The sequence below is a fragment of the Myotis myotis genome, unplaced genomic scaffold (genome assembly GCF_014108235.1).
Source record: "Myotis myotis isolate mMyoMyo1 unplaced genomic scaffold, mMyoMyo1.p scaffold_m19_p_12, whole genome shotgun sequence".
Classification (NCBI taxonomy): Eukaryota; Metazoa; Chordata; class Mammalia; order Chiroptera; family Vespertilionidae; genus Myotis; species Myotis myotis.
Window position 1 is genome coordinate 32,014,148 of NW_023416316.1, and position 23,708 is coordinate 32,037,855.

Below are 23,708 nucleotides of genomic sequence, written 5' to 3' on the forward strand. Positions count from 1 at the left end.
TCACCAATTTGTAGATTAAACTTAAATGGCCACAAATATAGACTATTAATTTTATGTTTGAAAGTGGAAAACATGTACTTTTAGATTGATTCCAATTTTTTTAATCCACTGATTAAAAAATGAACATTAGCTTTATGTGAATAAGCAAGTAGATAGAAAATGGTACACCATATTCCTAAGAAACTACCCCCAACTGTTAGTAGAAGAAAAAATAATTTTTATGAACTGTTCCATGCTTGCTACTGCTTCTTTACTGATTTGAAAGAAGGGGAAAAAAGGCAGTCTGACCAGGATTTCATCTATTTAATATAGGTACTTAATCTGAGTTGTATTTAAAGAAGCATAGGTGTGTGACATAGCCTATATTTTGTTTTTCATTATAATTTTGTTTTTGAGAATGAGATAAGGTTTTATTTTAAACTCAGCAAGTCCTAGCACCTTTATGTTGAGTAGTTCTTCCTTTTGCTTTTCTCCACTTTTTAAAAATTAAATTTATTGGGGTGACTGGTTAATAGTATCATATGGGTTTCAAGTGTGTATTTCTATGAAATGTCATCTTTATATTGCATTGTGTGCCCACTACCCTAAGTCAAACCATCTTCCGTGACAATATATTGGACCTCCTTGGTCCCCCAACTCCCCTTTCCCTTTCTTCTGGAAACCACCATACTGTTTATGAGTTCCAGTTTTATTTCCCACATATGAGTGAAATCATATGGTCCTTAGATTTTTCTGACTGACTTATTTTGCTTAGCATAATATTCTGAAGGTACATCCATGTTGTCACAAATGGCAATATTTTATCTTTTCTTATGGCTCAGTATATTGCATTGTATGTACGTACCACATCTTTATCCAATCCTCTATGAAGGACTTTTTTGTTTCCATGTCTTGGCCGCCATGAATAATGCTGCAGTGAACATAGGGGTGCATATATCTTTGCGAAAAAAATTGTTTTCAAGTAGATACCCTGAAGAGGGATTGCTAGATCATATGGTAACTCTATTCTTAATTTTTTGAGGAACCACAAGACTATTTTATATAGTGGCTGAATCAGTTAGTCTACATTCCCACCAGCAGTGAATGTGGGTTCCCTTTTCTCCATAACCTCTCCAACACTTGTTATTACTTGTCTTGTTGATAATACTCATTCTAATAGGTGATATCTCATTGTAGTTTTGCGTTGCATTTCCCTAATAGCTTTGAAGTTGAACATCTTTTCATGTATCAGTTGGTTGTATGTCTTCTTGGGAGAGATATTTGTTCAGGTCCTCTGCCCATTTTTTAAAAATTATTTTGTTGATAGTATTACAGATATCCCCTATTCCTATCCCCCCTTTGCTCCCTTACACCTAAACCCCACCCCACCTGCACTATTGTCTGTGTTCATGGGCTGTGCATATATGTATATAATATATTTGGTTAATCTCTTTTCAACTCCTTGCCTCCCTTCCCTCTGAGATCTGTCAGTCTGTCCCATGCATCTATGTCTCTGGACCTATTTTGTTCAACAGTTTATTTTGTTCATTATATTCCACATGTAAGTGAGATCGTATGGTATTTATCTTTCTCTGACTGGCTTATTTCACTTAGCATAGTAACATCCACGTCTGTCCATGCTTCACAAAAGGTAAGATTTCCTTATTTTTTATGGCCACATAATATTCCATTGTATAAATATACCACAGCATTTTTATCCACTCATTTACTGATAGGCACTTGGGCTGTTTCCAGAACTTGGCCATCTATAATAATAAAAGGGTAATATGCTAATTAGACCAGACGTCTTCCGGACATCATTCTGGACGTCCTTCTTGACAAAGCTGGGGCCGGAGGGAAGCCAGCCTGGGTCCCAGGTGCCTGCGGGCAGCCCAAGGGAAGCCAGCCTGGGTCCCAAGTGCCTGTGGGTGGCCTGAGGGAAGCCAGCCTGGGTCCCGGGTACCTGCGGGCAGCTGGAGGCGGAAAGCAGCCCCGATCCTTGGTGCCTGCCGGCGGCTGGAGGAGGAAGCCCAGTTCTCAGATGCCAGAGGGAAGCCGGTGCTGGCAGCCGGGGGAAGGAAGGCCTGCTCTTGCACGAATTTTTGTGCATTGGGCCTCTAGTTATAAATAATGCTGCAATGAGCATAGGGGTGCATATATTCTTTTGAATTGGTGTCTTGGGAGTCTTTGGATATATTCCCAGAAGTGGGATCGCTGGGTCACAAGGCAGTTCCATTTTTAATTTTTGAGGGAAAGCCGTACTGCTTTCCACAGTGGCTGCACTAACTGCTTTCCCACCAACAGTGCACAAGGTTTCCCTTTTCTCCACATCCTCACCAGCATATATTGTTTGTTGATGGTAGTCATTCTAACAGGTGTGAGGTGATACCTCCTTGTTTTAATTTGCATCTCTTTGATGATCAATGACTTTGAGCATTTTTTCATGTCTCTTGGCCATCTTTGGAGAAGTGTCTATTTAGGTCCTTTGCCCATTTTTTAATTGGATTGTTTATCTTCCTTTTGTTAAGCTGTTTGAGTTCTTTATATACATTGGATATTAGCCCTTTATTAGATACTAGGGGCCCAGTGCATGAATTCATGCACTTTGAAAGGAACTGTAGGCTGCGAGGCTGGAGTGGGCACAGAGGTGGGTTTCGGCCCATCCTCTGTGCCTCCGCCTGGCCCTTCCTGCCGTGGCCCCAGGTCCCCTCTCTGCCTGCAGCCCTGCTCCCGCTGCCACAACTCCTATGCGCTGACGGCGCTAGCCCTGCTCACACCCCCTGACGGCGTGGAGCAATTGGGGCCGGCGTCAGCAGCAGGTGCGAGTGGGACCGGTGCTGGCAGCAGGTGCGAGCACCGGGTGGGCCCATGGTGCACAGGAGTAAAAAATTTTCAGTAACTACCAAAGGCTCGCCCCAGTGACAGCGACCAGCAGGCCCTGCCTTGGTCTGGCACCCCTGCTTACCAGCTCCACCATCCCGCCGCGTCTGACGCCCACCATGTTCCCTGCACAGTACCTGGTGGTCAGCACATGTCATAGCAACCAGTTGTCTGGTTGTTCCGTTTGTCCCGCTGTTCGGTCTATTTGATATTAATTTTTTATTATAGAGGATATCATTGCCAAATATGTTATCCCATAAGGGGCTCGCTCCCTTTTCATTTTGTTGATGGTTCATTTTGCTGTGCAGAAGCTTTTTATTTTGATGTAGTCTCATTTGTTTTTTTCTATTTCTTCTCATTATAACAGTCCCTTAAGCATTTCTGCAGTGCTGGTTTGGTGGTGACAAACTTCTTTACCCTTTTTGTCTGGGAAGGTCTTTATTTCAGCATCTATTTTGAATGATAGTCTTGCTGGATATAGTAATCTTGGTTTGGGGTCCTTGCTTTTCATTACTTTGAAGACTTCATGTCATTCCCTTCTGCCTGTAGAGTTTCTGATGAGAAATCAGATGACAGCCTTATGCGAGTTTATTGGTAGGTAACAAATTGCTTTTGTCTTACTGCTTTTAAGATTTTCTCTTTGTCTTTAGTTTTTGGCATTTTAATTATGATGTGTCTGAGCATGGGCCTGTTTGGGTTCTTCTTGCTTGGGAGTCTGTGCCTCCTGAACTTGTATGACTTTTTTGTTCACTAGGTTAGGGAAATTTTCTGCCATTATTTTTTCAAACACATTCTCTAGCCCTTGCTCACTTTTTTCTCCTTCTGGCACTCCTATAATGCAAATATTGTTGCATTTCATGTTGTCCCACAGCTCCTTTAAGCTGTCCTGTTTTTTATTTTATTTTTTAAAAAATATATTTTATTGATTTTTTTTTTTTACAGAGAGGAAGGGAGAGGGATAGAGAGTTAGAAACATTGATGAGAGAGAAACATCGATCAGCTGCCTCCTGCCCACCCCCAACTGGGGATGTGCCTGCAACCAAGGTACATGCCCTTGATCGGAATCGAACCTGGGACCCTTCAGTCCGCAGGCTGATGCTCTATCCACTGAGCCAAACCGGTCAGGGCACTGTCCTGTTTTTTAATTGATTTTTTTTTGTTGTTGTTCTCTGAGTGATTTTTTTCTACTCTGTTTTCTAATTCACTGATCTGATCCTTGGCTTCCCCTAATATTTTGTGTATTCCTTCCACTTTGTTCTTTATTAGTGCTATGTCATTCTTCATAGTTACTATATCTTATGATGTTGAGCATATTTGCCACCATTATTTTGAACTGTATGTCTGATAAATTTCTTACCTCCATTTAATTTAGCTCTTCTTCTGGAGAATTCCATCTCTCTCTTTTGTTTAGAATTCTCTTGTTCTTTTGTTTGGGGGGTATTTAGTTTATTTATTTATTGGTCTCTCCATTTTGGCTGCTTGTTTGGGTTTGTGACTATGTAATTACGTAGATCTGCTATGCTTCCCAATCTCTGGTGCAGGACAGTGTCAGACACTGTTTCTGTCTGGCCCTGCATACCCTGTTTGGAACTATCAGCAATCCAAAGCTTGTGTCTCCCTTTGCTGGGGCTGAGTGCCTTTGGAAGATGTGCACCAAGGTCTGCTTTACCTAGCAGGGGGTAAGGCATTTTTTAATAGGGTGGGGCAATTGATTTTCCCCCAGGCAAAAACCACCTGGATAGTAAAGGTTCACCAGAGACAGATGCCCTCTGCAACATGAGGCAATGACTCAGCACAGGAAATTCAGGTGACTACCTTCAGAGGTCTAATCCCAGAGCTCCCACCCTGGCTTCTATTCACATAGCACTAGTCCACTCTGTCAGAGCCCAAGATGAGTGGCTGCATGTGAAATTTTGTGAGTTGGCCCTTTCAGAGGGTGCCTGACTTTCCAGCTCTCTTTCCCTGGCAGACAGCAACCCTGCTGCTATTCACAGCCAGATGTTACGTGGCTTTCTCAGTTCTGGTTCTCTGAGCTGGGGAGCCCAGCCTGGGGTTTAGACTCCAGAGTTCTCAGTGGGAACCCCCCACAGCTGAGATACCCTTCAGGAACTTAAGCTGCTGCCTGTAGGAGCCCAGCCAGCCCTTTTGTGCCTCGGCACCTCCTACCTGTCTCGGTGTGGCTCTACTTTCTGTCTTTGGCTATCGGGAATCTCTTCAGCTAGTCTTCAGTTAATTATTCAGGACAGTTTTTTTTTTCAGTATTTTAGATGTAATTCCACTTTGGTTCTGGGAGTTCGTCAGTGTAGCATCCACTTACTCTGCCATCATTTTGGAATCTCCTCTTCCTTTGTTGATGAGTCTGGTCAAAGGTTCATCGATCTTTTTTATCTTTTTTTAAAAGTATGTTTTTATTGATTTCAAAGAGAGAGGGAGAGAGGGATAGAAACATCAGTGATGAGAGAGAATCATTGATCACCTGCCTCCTGGATGCCTACTATTGGGAATTGAGTCCACAACTCTAGCATGTGCCCTGACTGGGCATTGAACTGGGCATTTGGTTCATGGGTCGACACTCAATCACTGAAGTACACTGGCCAGACTTTTTTATCTTTTTAAAAAACCAGCTCTTGGCTTCATTGATCTTTTGTATTGTTTTATTTTTTAGTTTCTGTATCATTTATTTCTGCTCTGATCTTTATTATTTCCTTCCTTTTACTTATTCTGGGCTTTGTTTGTTGGTTTTTTGTTTTTTGTTGTTGTTTTTTTTTTGTTTTTGTTTTTTTTTTTAGCTTTTTTAGGTGTTGGGTTAGAATGGTTTATTTGAGATTTTTCTTGCTTCTGCAATGCTGTGAACTTCCCTCTCAGGACTGCTTTCTCTGTGTCCCATTGATTTGGGGTTATTGTGCATTCATTTTCATTGGTTTCCAGGTAATTTTTCTTTTAAAAAAATATTTTTTATTGTTGATAGTCACCATAAATGTGAAGGCTTATGCCTAGACTCTCAATTATGTTCCAGAGATCTATAGGGCTATACTAACAGAACCACCATTATACTGTCTTTTACTTTATATGCTTGGCATATAATAAGTGTTCATAATTTGAGTTAAATTGAATTGGCTAGATATTAAATTTTAAAATCTGTGGGGTGTGTGTGTGTGTGTGCGCACGCGTGTGTGCGCTTAATCCCTTCATGTTTTTTCATTCAGCCCCCAAAGCCCTTCCCCTCTGACAGCTGTTTGTCTGTCAGTGTAACCAGGCCTTTGTTTCTATTTTGTGGAACTGCACTCTTTTAAGGAAGTGAAATCCAGCGGCTAATTGGTTGCCATCATCATGCTATTCCTTCCACAGAAGCTCAGCAGTGTTTTAAGCATGTTGTTTTAAAATGAAATCTTATTGGAATGTACCTGAATTATTTTTTCAAGCAGTAGCCTTAGTAGACTCGTGGGCAATTTTATTTAACTTTCCTGAGGCCATGATTATTTTGTGGGAAAATAATTCTTGTTCTATGAACCTCTTATAGCATTAATGAGATTCAAATAAAGTAATGTTTGTGTAAGTTCTTTGCAAAATAGAAAGTGCTGTACAAAATTTTAAATGTCATTTTGTGTATTTATTAAACACTGATACATAATAATTTTTTTCTCTAAAACACTTTTTACCATAATGTGAAGAGAAAAGGATGAACAGTCATTGAACTGTTGGGTCATTTGCTCACAAATTCAATTAAAATGGATAAAATTAGGACTTTTATAGCTCAAGAATGTAGGACATAGGTGGAACCAATGAGAGTGACATTTTCTTTAGTTCCTGACTTCAAAACAGGAAGTTGGAGAGGCAGTGCTACTTTTCTTGAAGAATATGTAAATTTTATAATTTTATGTAATTGAGTAGATTGTGATAAAATTTTATCTTTTTATGATTAGTGTATATAATTTATGTAAAATTATTTTTAAATGCATTGTAAAAGATTAAGCGATACAAAACTATACTAATCAAGCGAGTGTGGTGTGGTGTAATGGTAGCCATAAAGTTTGACAAAATTAAGACTCCAGAAAAGAAATCCTTACATTAATATTGAATTAATTTTGAATAAGGGTGCCAAAAGAATTCAGTGGAGAAGGAATAATCTTCTCAACAGATGCTGCTGCATATCCATATGAAAGAGAATGAATTTATTGGGGTGGTGAACACACAATACAGTGTACAATTGATGTGTTGTAGAATTGTGCACCAGAAGCCTGGATAATTTTGTTAACCAGTGTCACCCAATCCTATCTAACAAAGAGGGAATATGCTAATGACCCTCACGCTGTTGCAAAGATGGCGGCGCCCACAGCCAATAAGGAGGGAATATGCTAATTGTCCCATCATCAAACATGGCGGCGCCCACACCCAATAAGGAGGAATATGCTAATTGACTGCCCTGCCCTCAAAGATGGCAGTGCCCACAGCCACAAGATGGCGGCGCCCAGTGCCCTCAGCCCTGCCAGGGTGGGGGGCATGTGACAAGGTGGGCCCGGGTGCTCCATGTGCCTGCCTCCGGAGCCCCCCAGCCGCTCAGGGCCACCCCGAGGCACAGGCAAACCTCGGATGGCGGCTGCCCAGCTGCCCAGGGCCAGCCGAGGCTTGCGCTGCCAGGAGTGGGAGTGGCAGCAGCAGAGGTATGATGGGGACATCACCTTCCCCTAATCGCTGGGTCGCCTCCCACCCCCAAAGGCTCCTGGACTGTAAGAGGGGGCAGGCCAGGCTGAGGGACCCCCCTTCAGTGTATGAATTTTCATGCACTGGGCCTCTAGTAAATTTAATAAAAGGGAAAAAAGAATGAATTTTGACCCCTTCTTCACACCATGCACAAAAAATAACTGAAAATGGATTACAGACCTAAATGTAAGAGCTAAAACTAAAGATCCTAGAAGAAAATATACGAGTAAATCTTTTTTTTTTTTTTTTTTTAAATATATTTTATTGATTTTTCACAGAGAGGAAGGGAGAGAGATAGAGAGTTAGAAACATCGATGAGAGAGGAACATCGATCAGCTGCCTCCTGCACATCTCCCACTGGGGGATGTGCCCGCAACCCAGGTACATGCCCTTGACCGGAATCGAACCTGGGACCCTTCAGTCCGCAAGCCGACGCTCTATCCACTGAGCCAAACCGGTTTCGGCTCGAGTAAATCTTTATAACCTTAAGTTATACAGTGGTTTTGTGGATAAATTGGACTTTGTAAAAATTAAAACCTTCTGTGATATAAAGGACACCTTCAGGAACGTGAAAAGAGAAGCCACAGAATGTGAGAACATATTTGCTAATCATATATTTGATAAGAGACTTGTATCTAGAATATATAAAGAACTCTTAGAATGCAAAAATAAAAGCAACCCAATTAAAACGTGGGCAAAGAATATGAGTAGACATACTCCAGAAAGATGCAAATGTCCAATAAGCACTTGAAACAATGCATCAGAGAAATACAACTCAAAACCACAATGAAATAGCTCTCCACACCTACTCTAGTGGCCAAGTAGTTAGTTGGTTAGAGCATTATCCTAATAGGCCAAGGTTTTAGGTTCAATCCCTGGTCAAGGCACACACCAGAATCAACCAGTGAATGCTTAAATAAGTGGAACAACAAATCGATATTTCTATCCCTCTCTGAAATCAATAAATAAAAAAGAAAGACAGCCTTGACTGGGTGGCTCAGTTGGTTGGAGCATTGTCCTGTACACCAAAAGGTTGGGGGTTTGATTCCTGGTCAGGGCACAGACCTAGGTTGAGGGTTTGATCCTGGTCGGGGTGTGTACAGGAGGCAACCGATTGATGCTTCTCGCTCTCACCAGTGTTTCTCTCTTTCTCCCCATTTCCTTTCTCTCTAAAAATCAATAAAAAACAGCGTCAGCCTGGGTTCGATTTTGGTCAAGCGCACATGCTCGGGTTGTAGGCTCGATCCCCAGTAGGGGGCGTGCAGGAGGCAGTCCATCAATGATTCTCATCATTGATGTTTCTATCTCTCCCTCTCCCTTCCTCTCTGAAAACAATAAAAGTATTTTTTAAATATCAATAAAATTAAAAACATATCCCCGGGTGAGGATAAAAAAACAGATAATAAGTGTTGGTGAGAATGCTTTGAAAAATTATCTGGCAAATCCTCAAAAGATTAAACATAGGGTTACCATATGTCTCAGCAATTTTACTTCAAGGCATATACCTAAGAGAATTGAAAACCTGTCCATTCAAAAACTTGTGCATGAATATTTATAACAGCATTATTCATAATAGCAAAAAATAAAAACAACCCAAATGTCCATCAACCAATGAATGGAGAAATAAAATGTAGTGTATCCATCATTGAGATATTACTTGACAATAGGAATGAAGTAGTGATACATGCTATAATTAATAGATGAACCTTAAAAACATTTTGCTAAGTAAAAGAAGCCAGTCACAAAAGACCACATATACCAGTATATGATTTCATTTATACCAGATGTCTAGAATAGGCAAATCTATGCACACAGAAAGTAGTCTTGTCCAGGAGACAACTGAGAGGGGAGGTATTAGAAGGAAATGGGGAATGACCACTAATAGATTCAGGGTTTCTTTGTGGGTGATAAAACTTAAAAAATTGTGGCTGTGGTTGCACAACTCTGTGAGCATATTTAAAACCACTGAATTATGTACATTAAATGGGTGAATTGTATGGTATATGGATAAAACATTTTTTAATCAAGTGATATCCAACACAATAATTATGAAGTAAGAAAACATTTTAAAATGTGTCTCTGCTGTTTATCTTCTGAAGATAGAGGAGAATTAGATAGTTGATTGTCTCTTAGTTACCCTTTTTCTTTCCTTCTCCTTCTCGGGGCTGACTAGGCTTATTGAATGCATACACTTTTTTGTTGAATGATAGTAAACCACAATTCATTTTTGACAGGAATTGAGTTCTTCTCAGACTTTAACACATGATGGAGGATTCTTCAATAGACTGGAAGATGATGTTCATAAAATTCTTGTTAGAGAAAAAAGAAGAGAACAGCTTACAGAATATAATGGAACAGATAATTTTGCAGCTCATGAACACAACCAGGCATGTAAAATAGAAAATTCTCTTAAAATCACAATAAAACTAAATATATATATATATATATATATATATATATATATATATATATATATATATTTAAAAACGTAAGCAGTGGAATCCAATTATGATTCTAATAAGGTATAGTTTTAGGATTTGTCTTAAATCCTTAGTTGTAGATGTTTATATTAAAAAGTGTAAAGTACTTCATTCATTGATGAATACTTATTGAGCATATGCTATATGCTAGGTAATATTAGACTCCAATGGAGGGGAGTAGGAATACCAAGATGGATAAGACCTTCTTTTCCTTAGACACTTAGTGGGGATTGGAGGAGGTAGATCTGTAAAAATAATATATTTTAGCATGATGAAGACTTTAAGAGAGAGATGAAAAATAGAGAGGTTTTGAATAGAAAAGGTAATAATAGATCACTTGGGTAAACTGTGAAAGGTACATAAAGAAGTGACATTTGGGCCTGACCAGTGTAGCTCAGTGGTTGAACATTGAGCCAGGAACCAAGAGGCCACTGGTTTGATTCCCAGTCAGGGCACGTTCCCAAGTTATGGGCTTGGTCCCTGTGGAGGGCGTGCAGGAGGCAGCTAATCAATGTTTCTCTCTCATCGATGTTTCTATCTATCCCTCTCCCTTCCTCTCTATCTCAAAAAGTCAAAATATATTATTTAAAAAAAGTGACATTTGGGATGGACTTTGAATGATGAATGAATATAACTCTGTAAGCTGAGAATTGGATAAAGCATAGGGAACTACAAGAACAAAGGCCCAGAGTTAGGAAAGGCCTTAGACCAGCGGTTCTCAACCTGTGGGTTGCGACCCCTTTGGCGGTCGAACGACCCTTTCACAGGGGTTGCCTAAGACCATCCTGCATATCAGATATTTACATTACGATTCATAACAGGAGCAACATTACAGTTATGAAGTAGCAACGAAAATAATTTTATGGTTGGGTCACAGCATGAGGAACTGTATTTAAAGGGCCAGAAGGTTGAGAACCACTGCCTTAGAGGAAATATTCATGAAACTGAAAAATTCTGCATCTAAGAAGTACCGAGGTCTGTTTATGTGAAAATAAGTTAGAATTTTATCCTGTAGACCAGGGGTTGCAGACAAGTCAAACCTGGTAAGTAGTCTGTTTTTATAAGGCCCACAAGCAAAGAATGATATTCGCATTTTTATTTATTTCCTTTGTATTGAATGTATTGGGGTTACACTAGTTAATAAAATTATAGAGGTTTCAGGGGCACAATTCCACAACACATCATCTGTACACTGTGTTGTGTGTTCACCACCCCAAGTGAAGTCTCTGTCCATCACCATTTATCCACCCTATATCTTTACACCTTTCCCACCCCCTCCCTCTCCTGGCAATCACACTGTTGGAGTTTTTCATTTTTGCTCAATCCCTCCACCCTCCACTAGTTTCCTAACTGCCCCCTCCCCCACAACTGTCAGCCTGCTCTCTATCTGAGTTTGTCTCTATTTTTCTTGTCATTCACATTTTTAAAATAGTTTTTAAAAAAGTATCTCACCTGTCCAGGTGGCTCGGTTGGAGCATTGTCCCAAATACCAGAAGGTTGTGGGTTTGATTCCTGGTCAGAGCACATACCTAGATTTCGGGTTTGATGTCTGGTTGGATGTGTACGAGAGGTAACCAATCGATGTTTCTCTCCCCCCTCTAAAGTCAAGAAAAACATCCTCAGTGAGGATTTTTTTTTAATATCTCATCATATAGAGACCTATAAATCTGTTCCTAACAGCTAGTCTTCTGTCTTACTTTCTCTTAAACTATGAACCTGTTCTTTATCTTATATGTGAACGCTTTCCCCTTTCTTTCTTGGTTTTCTTTTATTCCCTGTAAGAACAAAGGCCCCAAATTAGGAAAGGCCTTAGTTCAGTGGTTCTCAACCTGTGGGTCGCGACCCCTTTGGCGGTCGAACGACCCTTTCACAGAGGTCGCCTAAGACCATCCTGCATATCAGATATTTACATTATGATTCATAACAGTAGCAACATTACAGTTATGAAGTAGCAACGAAAGTAATTTTATGGTTGGGTCACAACATGAGGAACTGTATTTAAAGGGCCAGAAGGTTGAGAACCACTGCTTTAGTTAGACTGAATATTCAGGAAACTGAAAGATTCTGCACACAATTGTGTGTTCACCACCCCAACACATAATCTGTATACTCTATTGTGTGTTTACCACCACCATTAATTTGTGGGCTGCCAGGTATTGCTGAAAAACAGTACTAATGTTCTGTTCTCAAAATCATTACTGTCTAACTTTTACCGTATCTTTATTTCTACTTAAAAAACTTTTGATTCATTTCTTTCTGACTTTGACAAACACCTACAGAGGCTATTCCAAATTCTAAAAGCCCGTTTTCCATCTCATCATTCTCTTCAATAGATGCTATCTCTTTGTTTCCTAAGACTGATAAATTCAGTCATTCCACGAATTAAACATCTGTATTGTTTTATAGGACACAAAAAGTCAGACCCTTAAGAACAGTTTACTCCAATGCAGAAGTAAGGTTGGTTAATAACACTAACATAATTCCACATGAAAATCTATTTTCAACTTAGTAATGGGTAATCCTTGCTTGCCCTTGAAGTACTTGTTTCTTCTTTTCTGGCATTGATTTAATGTTTTCCTGTTTTGCCTTGACTATCAAAGTTTATGTACAGCCCAAGCAACCATGTTAACGTATATGGTTAGCATATTTGCTTTCTTTTTTTTTATTGACTATGTATGATTTTCCCTTTATTTTTTAAGCCATTTCAGATCATTTTTTTTACATTATTTTTTTTTATTATTGTAACTTTAAAGTATTACGACTAGTAGTACATATGTCTCCTTTTTTTCCCCATTGACCTTCCTCCCAGCCTCCCCTATCCCCCGGCTCAGATAATATTTTGATAGAAAGAATGACATTAATATATTTAGACAAATATATGTCTTAAACCCTTTGTAGAACAAAATTGGGTATGTATGTTAATTAAACGATTAATATTAATGATTTAATAAAACCACAGGACAGTGCAGTGTGGTAGAAAGGGAAGTCTTTGAAATCAAACAAACCTAGTAATACAAGATATAGCTTCTGCAGTTTATCAGCTGTGTTACATTGGGATGAAATTATCTGTCTTTCATGTACTGTTAGTAGGACAATTAGCAATTATGAATCAAAATGTTTAGCAGAGCATGAACATAGTACACGTTTAATAGATAATTATTTTTGTACAAGATAGAAAATGGTAAGTCTAAAAGAATATACTTGGTAAAGTGTGATAGTAATTAACATGAATCGAGATTAGAGATGGCTTTCTTAGAAGAAAATAGCTTTTGGATTAGAATTTAAAAGACAGTAGAATTTGAACATGCAGAGGTAAGGGAGAGGAAACTGGAATGCCATGAGTAAAAGTACTGAAGCAATAAAGTATAAACCAGCTTAATTAAAACAGAAGGATCATGGGTGCCCAGCTAGCTCAGTCGGTAGAGCATGAGACTCTTAAAACAGAAGGATCATAGAGGAGAATACTAGTAGTATTAGGTAAGTTTGGTAAGGCAGGTTGGAAAAGATTAGAGGAAATTTAAAGGCCTAATTTATGATTTAGTTATTAGATAGTAAAGAATATTTGAAGATTTTTCAGTATAGAATAAGCTTATATATGGTAATATTAATTTCCACTGCATTTGCTATGAAAAACTGAATGAAGGTGAGGACTGGTGATAGGGATTAGACAGATGATACTCAATATTTTTATGGGTATAGAAGAACAGTAACACATTAGTGGTAGTGTAAATTGGTATAACTGTTTTGGAAAACAATTTGGCATTAACTTTAAAAGTTGAAGATGATGGGCAGACTGTATGTTCTAGAAATTCTACCTTAGATTAAACCCTAGAGACTGTTCAAAAATAATGTTGAAAACTCATCTGTGTGTAATAACAGAATCAATAAGAGAAATTAATGACAGCTATACTTAGCAACATGTATGAATATAAAAAACATGTTTAATTAAAAAAATAAGGTCACCAAATAAGAATTGTTTGATACCATTTATAGCAATTTCAAAAAATAGAATATTTTAGGGATATGTATATGTGTAGCGCAAGACTAACAGGAAAAGAAGGACAAAATTTGTAACAGAATGGAAGGGATATGATATGACTGGTAGAGGCACATGGGGGGTGCCAAAATATGGTAATGTTCGAATTCTCCCCCCCCCCCATTAAATTAATTGGGGTGACATTATATGGGTTTTAAGTGTACATTTCTTCGATACATGATCTGGATATTGCATTGTGTGCCCGCCACACAAAGTCACATCTACTTCTGTCACCATATATTTGACCTCCTTTATCCTCTACTACCTCCTCAACCCCTCCTTCTCTCTGGTAACCACTATACTGTTGTTTGTGCCTATGAATTTCTGTTTGTTCTTGTATGTTCATTTGTTGTTCCCAGTTTTATATCCCACATATAGTGAAATCAAATGGTTCTTGACTTTTTCTGTCTGACTTATTTCACTTGGCATGACATTGTTGCAAATGGCAGTATTTCATCTTTTATGGCTGAGTAGTGTTCCATTGTATGTATGTACCACATCTTATCCAGTCATTTATTGAGGGACGCTTGGGTTGTTTCCATGCATTGGCCACAGTGAATAACGCTGCAATGAACACAGGGCGCGTATATCACAGATGCCTTTTTAAACCGTGACCTCCTGGTTCATGGGCCGAAGCTCAACCACTTAGCCACATGGGCTGGGCTAGAGGTGCATTTATCTTTGCAAGTAAAGGTTTTCAAATTTTTTGGGTGGGTATACTGAAGAGAGGTTGCTGGGTCATATGGTAACTCTCTTCTTAATGTTTTGAGGACCCTCCATACTGTTTTCAGTGTTCAAATTCTTAATCTGCATATTGCATTTTTTCTTTTATCTTAACCTGTATGATTCATACACACACACACACACACACATATTTCTTTTGCATGTATGAAATTTTCATAAATTAAGAATTTCTCATGTCATTGAGTATAATAGTAGAAAAAGATTGAGGCTATTTTAAAAAATACTCTTTTTTTTTTTCACTTCCTTCCTCTCCCCATTGTACTCCTTTCTCAGAGAAAGAAAGCTCTTCTTTTTTGCCCAGGTTAAAATCCTTTTTTTCTGTACAACCCTAATTTGGCCATTCTTAACACAACATTTGGCTTCATTTTTTAATATTCTTTTTGTAGGAAAATGCCACATGTATAGGTATTTAAAAATAATTGTAACAGTAAGTAATATAGTTTCATAGCTGTTTTGTAAACCATGCTTTATATTCTGTCAAAGCAGTATGTTATAATTACAGCTTGGTCAATATCCTATTATTGAACATTTAGGTTGTTTAGAATTGGTCACCTGATACTCATTTAACATCTTTATGTATTTAATTCTTTGATGAGTTATTTCCTTGGAATAAATTCTTAAAAATAGTAAATTAATCAAAGGATATACACATCTGTGTTGCTCTTGATGCATATCAACATTGTCTTCTATCGGCAGGAAGTTTTCTCCACAACTTCAGGAATTGGGTAGATCATCCATTCCTGATCCCATTCACTTTATGGCCTTTAGGTGTCTGTTTTAGTAATTGCCCTTATGGCATTTTTAAAAATATATATTTTCATTGATTTCAGAGAGGAAGGAAGAGAGAGATAGAGATAGAAACATCCATGATGAGAGAGAATCATGGATTGGCTGCCTCCTGCAAGTCCCCCACTGGGGATTGAGTCCACAACCCAGGCATGTGCCCTTGACTGGAATCGAACCCAGGACCCTTTAGTTCGCAGGCCGACGCTCTACCCACTGAGCCAAACTGGCTAGGGCCCTTATGGCATATTTCATTCTTATTCTGTGGATACCTTACTAGTATACTCACTATGTGCAAACTCAGGCTCATCATCCTGTCTCCAAACCAAGTGTTTGGCTTGACTTTCATCATTTTTGTTTTTGGTTTTATCATTTGATCTAGTTACCCAGGCTCTAAAAACTTCCTTTTTCACTTTTCTATTTTTCAAGACTTGGGAGTTTTAATCTTTGAAATCTTTTTCAAATCTATCTTCTTTTCCATGTCCTTAAACTTCACTGTTTGTTGAATCAAGTACAGCAAGTCCTTGAATAACATGGTTTTGTTCATTTTAACAGTGACATGATGCCATAGGAACTTAATTGGTTTTGTTGTATGTCATTTTGAAACTTGCAGAACCTATCCATGACCTTAAGTGAGGACTTACAGTGTCCTTGGCCTGACATTTTAAGTCCTCAAGGTGTGCTTTTCTAACTGAGTCTCAACTCATTTAACAGGTTTTGAAATCAGTTTTAGTAGATTGCTGCCAGCATTTTCAAAAACAAAAAAATGTCAGAGTATGTCTATTCGTATTTTATGAAATTTGTTTCTGTGTATATTTTGTTTTGGCCTTTATTTTCTGTGGATATATACTTTTTCCTCCCAGTAATGTAGAAACTGTTATATGGACTACTTTTTAGTTAAATGCAGATGGTGAGCATTTCAGGTCATCTATACTAATAAAAGGGTAATATGCTAATCAGATCGGACATCTTCCAGACAAAACCACAGTGGCGGGGGCCGAGGCAGAGGTGGTTAGGGGCGATCAAGCCTGCAGGGGAGAGCAGGGAAATCAGGCTGGCAGGGGAGAGCAGTTAGGGGCCGATCAGGCTGGCAGGGGAGCAGTTAGGGGCATTAGGCAGGCAGGCAGGCAGAGTGGTTAGGGGCGATCAGGAAGGCAGGCAGGTGAGCAGTTAGGAGCCAGTGGTACTGGATTGGAGAGGGTGCAGACCGGGCTGAGGGACCCCCCCCCTCAGTGCACAAATTTCGTGCACCAGGCCTCTAGTTAAGTAATAATCCTTGAACATGAAATAGTTGAATTTTTAATAACTAAGTTGTTTTCAGATACCCACACAGAGGAAAAAATATTTTAATGTGCCAGTTTGATATAATATTTCTTGCTTATTATTGAGATTATACATTTCTTCATGTTTTTTGCTCATATGCCTGTCATATGGATTGTGACTTATTATTTCCAGATAATCATTTATCTTTTGATTTTATTACAGTATTTTTAGAAAAATTTTTCAGCAAGTTAAATCTATTAATCTTTTCAGCTTTCTCCCTTTGGTATGTTCAGAAGGGCTTTCCTATTAAAAAATGATATATATTCATTTTCATCTAGATACCATTTTAATACTTACATGGTTTAATTTTTCAAAATCAAAATAGTATTTTATATTGTTAAATAATTATATACTCAGTATAAAACAATTTTGATAAAATAATTTTTAAATGAAGTGAAATAGTATTTCATAGTGTCCTAAGAGAGTTATTAAAATTTTCTTTTCTGTCTTCCCTGCATTTTTCCTTGCATGTAGCATTACAATTTGGGATCATGTTAATGTATTTTATAGTGTATATTATTATTTTTAGTGATTTCAAGAGTTTCAGTTTCATAAATTTACCATATATTTAGCCTATATTCTATAGTTCGGCATTTAAATTGATGTCCAATTTTTTGTTGTGATAAATCACAGTGAACACTGATAGATACACTTTCCCTCACTTCTAAGTGAGATTTCTGGGCCTAATAGTATGTATATTTCTAATTTTGATCCACCCACCTTATTCCTTAAACTAGAAACTCGAAGTGTCCATCTTTCTCAACTGCCACATTCAACCTCTCATCAAATGCTCTTGATTACACTTTTAAATAATTTCTTACATAATATACTTCTTTCCATTTAAACTGCTTCCACCCTAATCAAAGGTATAATCTTCTCTGACCTGTACTTGCCGTAGCAGTTAAAGGTCTTTCCACCTATCCTACCCTACTCTAATCCATTTTCCACCATCATTCTTTAAAAATATAATCTAACATAAATCTTAATGGTCCTGCTCAAAATCTTTCACTGCTATTTTACTCAGAATGTGCAGGCCATTCTTGTTGCCTACAAGGCCCTCCAAGATCAAGCCTCTACTTGTTTTTCCAAAATCATCTTGTACTATCTTCTCCCTCACTAAGCTCCAAACCACTGGCCTCTTTTTTCTTTAAATTCTTGGCTCTTTCCTATCTTAGGGCTTTTAAAGATACTGTTCTTCCTACCTGGAAATCTCTTACCTCTACTTTTTATTTTATTTATTTATCCATCCTCACCTAAGGATATATTTATTGATTTTAGAGGGAGAGGAAAGGGGGGGGAGAGAACGAGAGAGAAGAGAGGAGAGAAGAGAGAGAAGAGAAAAGAGAAGAGAGAAGAGAAGAGAAGAGAAGAGAAGAGAAGAGAAGAGAAGAGAAGAGAAGAGAAGAGAAGAGAAGAAGAGAGCCACACATTGATGTGAGAGAGAAACATCAGTTGGTTGCCTCCCATATGCACCCTGACCAGGGATCGAAACCTGCAACAAGATATGTGTCCTGACCAGGAATTGAACTTGCAACCTTTTGGTATACAGGAAACACTCCAACCAACTGAGCCACCTGGCCAGGGCTTCTATTATTTCTTTTTTACATCTGCCTCCTGCAACAGACAATCACATCAGGGCAATAATCTTTTCAGTTCTGTTCACTGTTGCATACCCAGCATCTAGTAGCAATTATAGGTGCTTAGTGAGTATTTTTAGAATAAGTTAATGTTTCCACATAGTCATTAGATAAATAGAACCAATTTATATACTATTATCAAAAATATAACTTTGGATTTTTTTTTTTTTGCATTTGAGTTTGTTTATTTCGTTATATGGTACAAGATGAAGGGACTTAACTTGTTTTCCCAGTTAGCTATTTGTCTTGTAATCTACTATTCTGTGCTTCAGCCTTTTTTCAGTTTTTAAAAATACTATATTTATATTATAATAAATTCTTAGGTTTTAAATCTCTTTCTGCACTTTATTTTCTGTTGCAATGCTCTGTCAACCTAGGTGCCATGACTGTGCTACTTTAGTTATTTTTGCTGTACTGTATACAATAATTTGTTAGGCATATTCCTCTTCATTGCATTAACTTTGTTTCTATCCTGTATTCTCCCAGAAGAAGTTTTGACTGTCTTGCTAAGTTCCAAAGTACAAAATCTCCTTGGGAATTTCAATAGAAATTGTATTGAATTTACAAAGTAATATATTTAGTAATATTTAGTCTTCCTATCTATTGACATACTTTGTTCTATGTCCTTTTCAGTATTTTGTAATTTTCTTAATGGATCCTGAAAATTTCTGAATTTTATTCTTGGGGATATTTTTTATTGCTATTGGGAGAAAATTGTTTTTCTAGTTATATCTTCTACCTGCTAATTGCTGATACAGAGCAAAGCTATTTATTTTCTTGTTTTGTTATTTTGTGTTTTTTCTCATAAGTTTTCAATTCTTTTGGGTCTTAATGATAGATTAATAATTCATTACAGAGCACTTTTAGTATGTTTATTCATAAATACATCATTTCAAAGCCTTGATATTATTATAGGGTATGTGTGCAGTTTGAGATTAATCATAAATACCTTATTTGCTTGCATTGTATATAATTAGAATTACATCATTGAATAGAAATGGAAATACAGTCAACAATTGAAGGTTGCTGTGGAAAATGAATTAAAATAGAGACAATTGGGACTTTTTTTCTCTTAAACTTTTCACAAAGGAGTATGGTAAACCAGAATCAGCAGGCTATCTTAGTTCTAAAATAGAGTTTTTCTCTCTTCAGGAAGTAGTTTTGAAAGATGGAAGAATTGAAAGACTAAAGTTGGAACTTGAAAGGAAAGATGCTGAAATCCAGAAGCTGAAAAATGTAATCACTCAATGGGAGGTTTGTGTTTATTTACTGTTGTATACTAGTAATCTGCACATTTTCTGTTTTTCTTATATATAAATATGTTTAATGTTGGATTAATAGAATGTTTCTGCTGTTTTGGTTTTTAAATGTTATAAAATTGGAATAATAATATTTTATGGTAAAATATATATAATATTAAATTAGCCATTTAAACTATTTTTAACGCTACAATTCAGTAGCATTAAGTACTTCATAATGTATAGTTATCACCAGTGTTTCCACAACTTTTTCATTATTCCAAACAAACTCTGTACCCATTAAACAGCTCCCTGTTTCCTCTTTCCCTACAGCCTATGGTAACATGTAGTTTTTATGATTTTGCTTCTTCCAGGTACTTCATATAAGTGGAACCATACAATATTTGTTCTAGTGTGTCTGGCTTATTTCACTTAGCATAGTGTTTCCAAGGTTCATCCATGTTTTAGCATGTGTCAGAATTTCATTCTTTTTTATGACTGAAAAATATTCCAGTATATGTATGTACCACATTTTGTTTATTCATCTGTTGATGAACACTAGCATTGTTTCCACCTTTTGGTTGTGAATAACGCTACAATGAACATTGGTGTATGAGTACTTGAGTCTCTGCTTTTAAATCCTTTGGTTATATAGCTAAGAGTGGAATTGCTGGGTCAAAAATAATTCTACATTAACTTTTTGAGGTACCAGCAAACTGTTTTCTATAACAGCTCTACCATTTTGCCTCCTCATCAGTGATCCATAGGGTTCCAGTTTCTCCACATGCTCACTAACACTTGTTATTTATACAATTTATTTTTTAACTATAAACCTACATATTAACCTTCCTTCCTTTCTTCCTTGTTAGGCTTTAAAAAATATCTTTATTCATTTCAAGTGTCTTTCTGGGCCCTGCATATGTAATAGTGAAAAAAAATAAGTCACGTTCCAGCGCTTGATGGTATTTAACATTTCCTTTCCTTCTCTACTCATGCCTTTAGTAATAATCCCTGCCCATTTCCTTTAGCTTTTCCTTTGTCATTTATATTTTTCTTTGCTTTTTTTGAGCATATACCATATCCCAGACACAAAATACAAGGATGAGCTAGCAAGAAGCTCATAGACTAATGTGGAAGGTAAATATGTAAATAATTGCAGTATGGGCTTTATAATTGAGATTTGACTGACTGCTCCAGAAGCACAGAAACAGGAATGAATTAGTTGTTGCTATTGAAAATTGGTAAGGATTTTACAGAAAAGATGGTGTTTCCAGGTAGAGAGAACAGCACATACAAAGGCATGGGAATGGTAGGAAATACATTCTTGCTGACATTTAGAGAACTGGGAAGTTGTAGAATGTGAAATTGGAGATGTTAGTTGGGATCAGATTTTAAGTGACATGAAAATTGTTTTGTGGAATGGTAATGCACGTAGCTGAGGGCCTGGAGTGAATATAGTCTGATAAAACAATGAACAGGTATTGAGTATAAGAGCAAGAGCACATTTTGAACTAGTTTATTAGGCAGTGGGAATAATAGATCCTATTTTGAGCATGTTAAGTTTGAAATAGCTATAGATTCAGGCATAGATGTTGAGGATGCAGTACAGTACAGTAGAGTCACAACATACCATATATGCATTTAACACTAAGTGCTCTCTTTTTCATGAAATTAAGATACCAATAAGAGCATTAAGTATTTCATTTGTGTTCTTTATTATAAATTGCTACTAGTATTTTTATACATGTATGTTTTTATACATAGATTTACTATTTAGGATTGTATGTGTTTATGTTACTTTAATGGGCAATATAAAGAATTTCCATGGGTAATGTTGCTCATTTGCAATTTTTGCTGTATGTGCTAATTTTAGACCCTAAGGCTAGTTTAAGAGGTGATTCCATGTACACTGATCTGGACCTTAGACAAAACGTTTGAGCTAGAGATAATTTGGTGAGATAGTAACATTGATTGAAGCCCTCAGAATTAGAATTTCATAAGATAGTTTCATATTCACAGTAGATATATATAGTTCTATATTCATAGTGAATATAGTTGTAGTTGTAGTTGAATGTACATATTTTTGTTTCCATCTGACTTACCTTTCTTGTTCATTTCTAAGCAGCTCAGAAGTCCTGTTCACTGTATATTTACTTTGGTCCTTACTTCTGTTCATTGTATTCAGTATTACTCGGTTACATTACTGATTTATCATCAGCAATTTACTGGGCAGAGTATTAGGAAAAGCCATATTTATTGGACTTGATTTAAAATACATTAAATTTCTCTTACAAGAAAGACTTGAATTTGGTAACTTCTGTATATATCTGTGTACATGATAAGAGAAGAAATGACAAGTTTTTTATACTGATATGTTCCTGATTTTTTTTTCTATATTGTATTACATGTATTTTTTCTAATGTATTAAGTATTTATAAGTAATTCAGAGTGGGTTATATGTTGAATAAAGGTGGTGTTGCGGGAAAATTCTCCAGAATATGGAGGTTAACATGGAAATACAGTTCTTATTCATAAATGTATAGTTGTATCACCTATGTAGTATGAGAAGAAGCTAAGACATTGGAGAAAAAAATTGAAAAAGAATTAAAAGATAGCTCAATAAATTACTAATTCATGTCTGCCAAAAATTACTTTACCAATAGTTATTGAAATAACAAGAGATTAGTAAATTTAGTCTTAACTGAGAAGACACAACTGTGCTGTGCAATTCAGTAACCACTACATGTGTATTCCTAAATTTAATAAAATTAAAACTTTAAATAAAGGTAAAACTGTATTTTCCAAAGTCAAACTAGGTCTCTTTTCAGTAGTTAATAGTCACATATTGGACAGTGGCAGATATAACACAGATACAGAAAGTTCTAGTATACTACTGGATATTCCTGGTATAGAGCCATGAATCATTTTTCTTCTAATTATTTTGAAATATTAAGGGTTTTATTTGAAGAAGAAAAGAGAAAGTCCTCAGAAAAATTTAATATTATTCTGCTTTCTCCATTTTTATCTCTTTCAGTCACGAGGGATACAATTTAAGTAGTAGACAGTTCTGAATACATTTTTCTTCATCCTTTTTCTTTTAAAAGTAACTATGTCTTCAAGAACTCATAGACCATATATTGATAGTAAACAATGAATTTATCATTTACTTTAAAAATTAAATCTTTTTTTTCTTTAACTATCAGGCAAAGTATAAAGAAGTAAAGGCAAGAAATGCACAGTTATTGAAAATGCTTCAGGAAGGTGAAAGTAAGTGATTTTTGTGGTTTTAGAATTAAAATTTAATCTTAAAAAAGATTTGAAGAGAATTTTTCAAGATACGTGATTTATTAACGCAACAAAATAAAAAGGTTTCCCAGAGTGATACAAAATGGATTGTTGCTGATAATTTTGTTATTATAAGTCACTGTTATAGCACCTTAGGTATTATACAAATTTACAATTATTCACATAAGAGAAATCTTGAAATTTCAATTCTTATGAATTGTTAGACTACATTTAGCAGGAAAACAAGAATAACATTTGCTTAAGATTCTGCTTTTTAATTATTAGAGGAGGAGACCTATCATCATTTTAGGTTTTCCTTCCCCTCCCCACCCCCCCCACTCTTCATACTTTTGCTACCACTCTAAACTTTCAGCAATAGAAGCAGGAAGCCAAGGAAGTCAACCAAAACTGACTAGAGATAAGATTAGTAAGGTTGATGTTATATGTGAATCCCCACAAATCAGTTGCTTTCCTGATTATATTTACCTAGTGACACTTACCTTGAAAGTTCTATGAAAAGTTTCCATTCATGACAGAAAAGAAAATGTGTATTAACTTTTAATATAAAGTTTACGCAAAGGAAATTATTAACCATAAAAGACATAGAGAAAGACATGAATAC

The 23,708-nt window shown here is 36.8% G+C and overlaps 1 protein-coding gene across 8 annotated transcripts in view; it reads left to right on the plus strand.

Moving 5' to 3' along the window:
• The window catches only part of GKAP1 (G kinase anchoring protein 1), a 64,292-nt gene that overhangs the window by 34,239 nt on the left and 6,345 nt on the right, over positions 1–23,708 (plus strand). For 7 of the 8 annotated variants that reach the window (XM_036330715.1, XM_036330714.1, XM_036330713.1 and 4 more), the window contains 3 exons: positions 9,795–9,947; positions 19,716–19,817; positions 23,005–23,068. In XM_036330715.1, coding sequence (XP_036186608.1) covers positions 9,795–9,947; positions 19,716–19,817; positions 23,005–23,068 — 319 coding nt within the window. The remainder of the gene's footprint in view (positions 1–9,794; positions 9,948–19,715; positions 19,818–23,004; positions 23,069–23,708) is intronic. The other variant, XM_036330716.1, reaches the window with a different exon arrangement.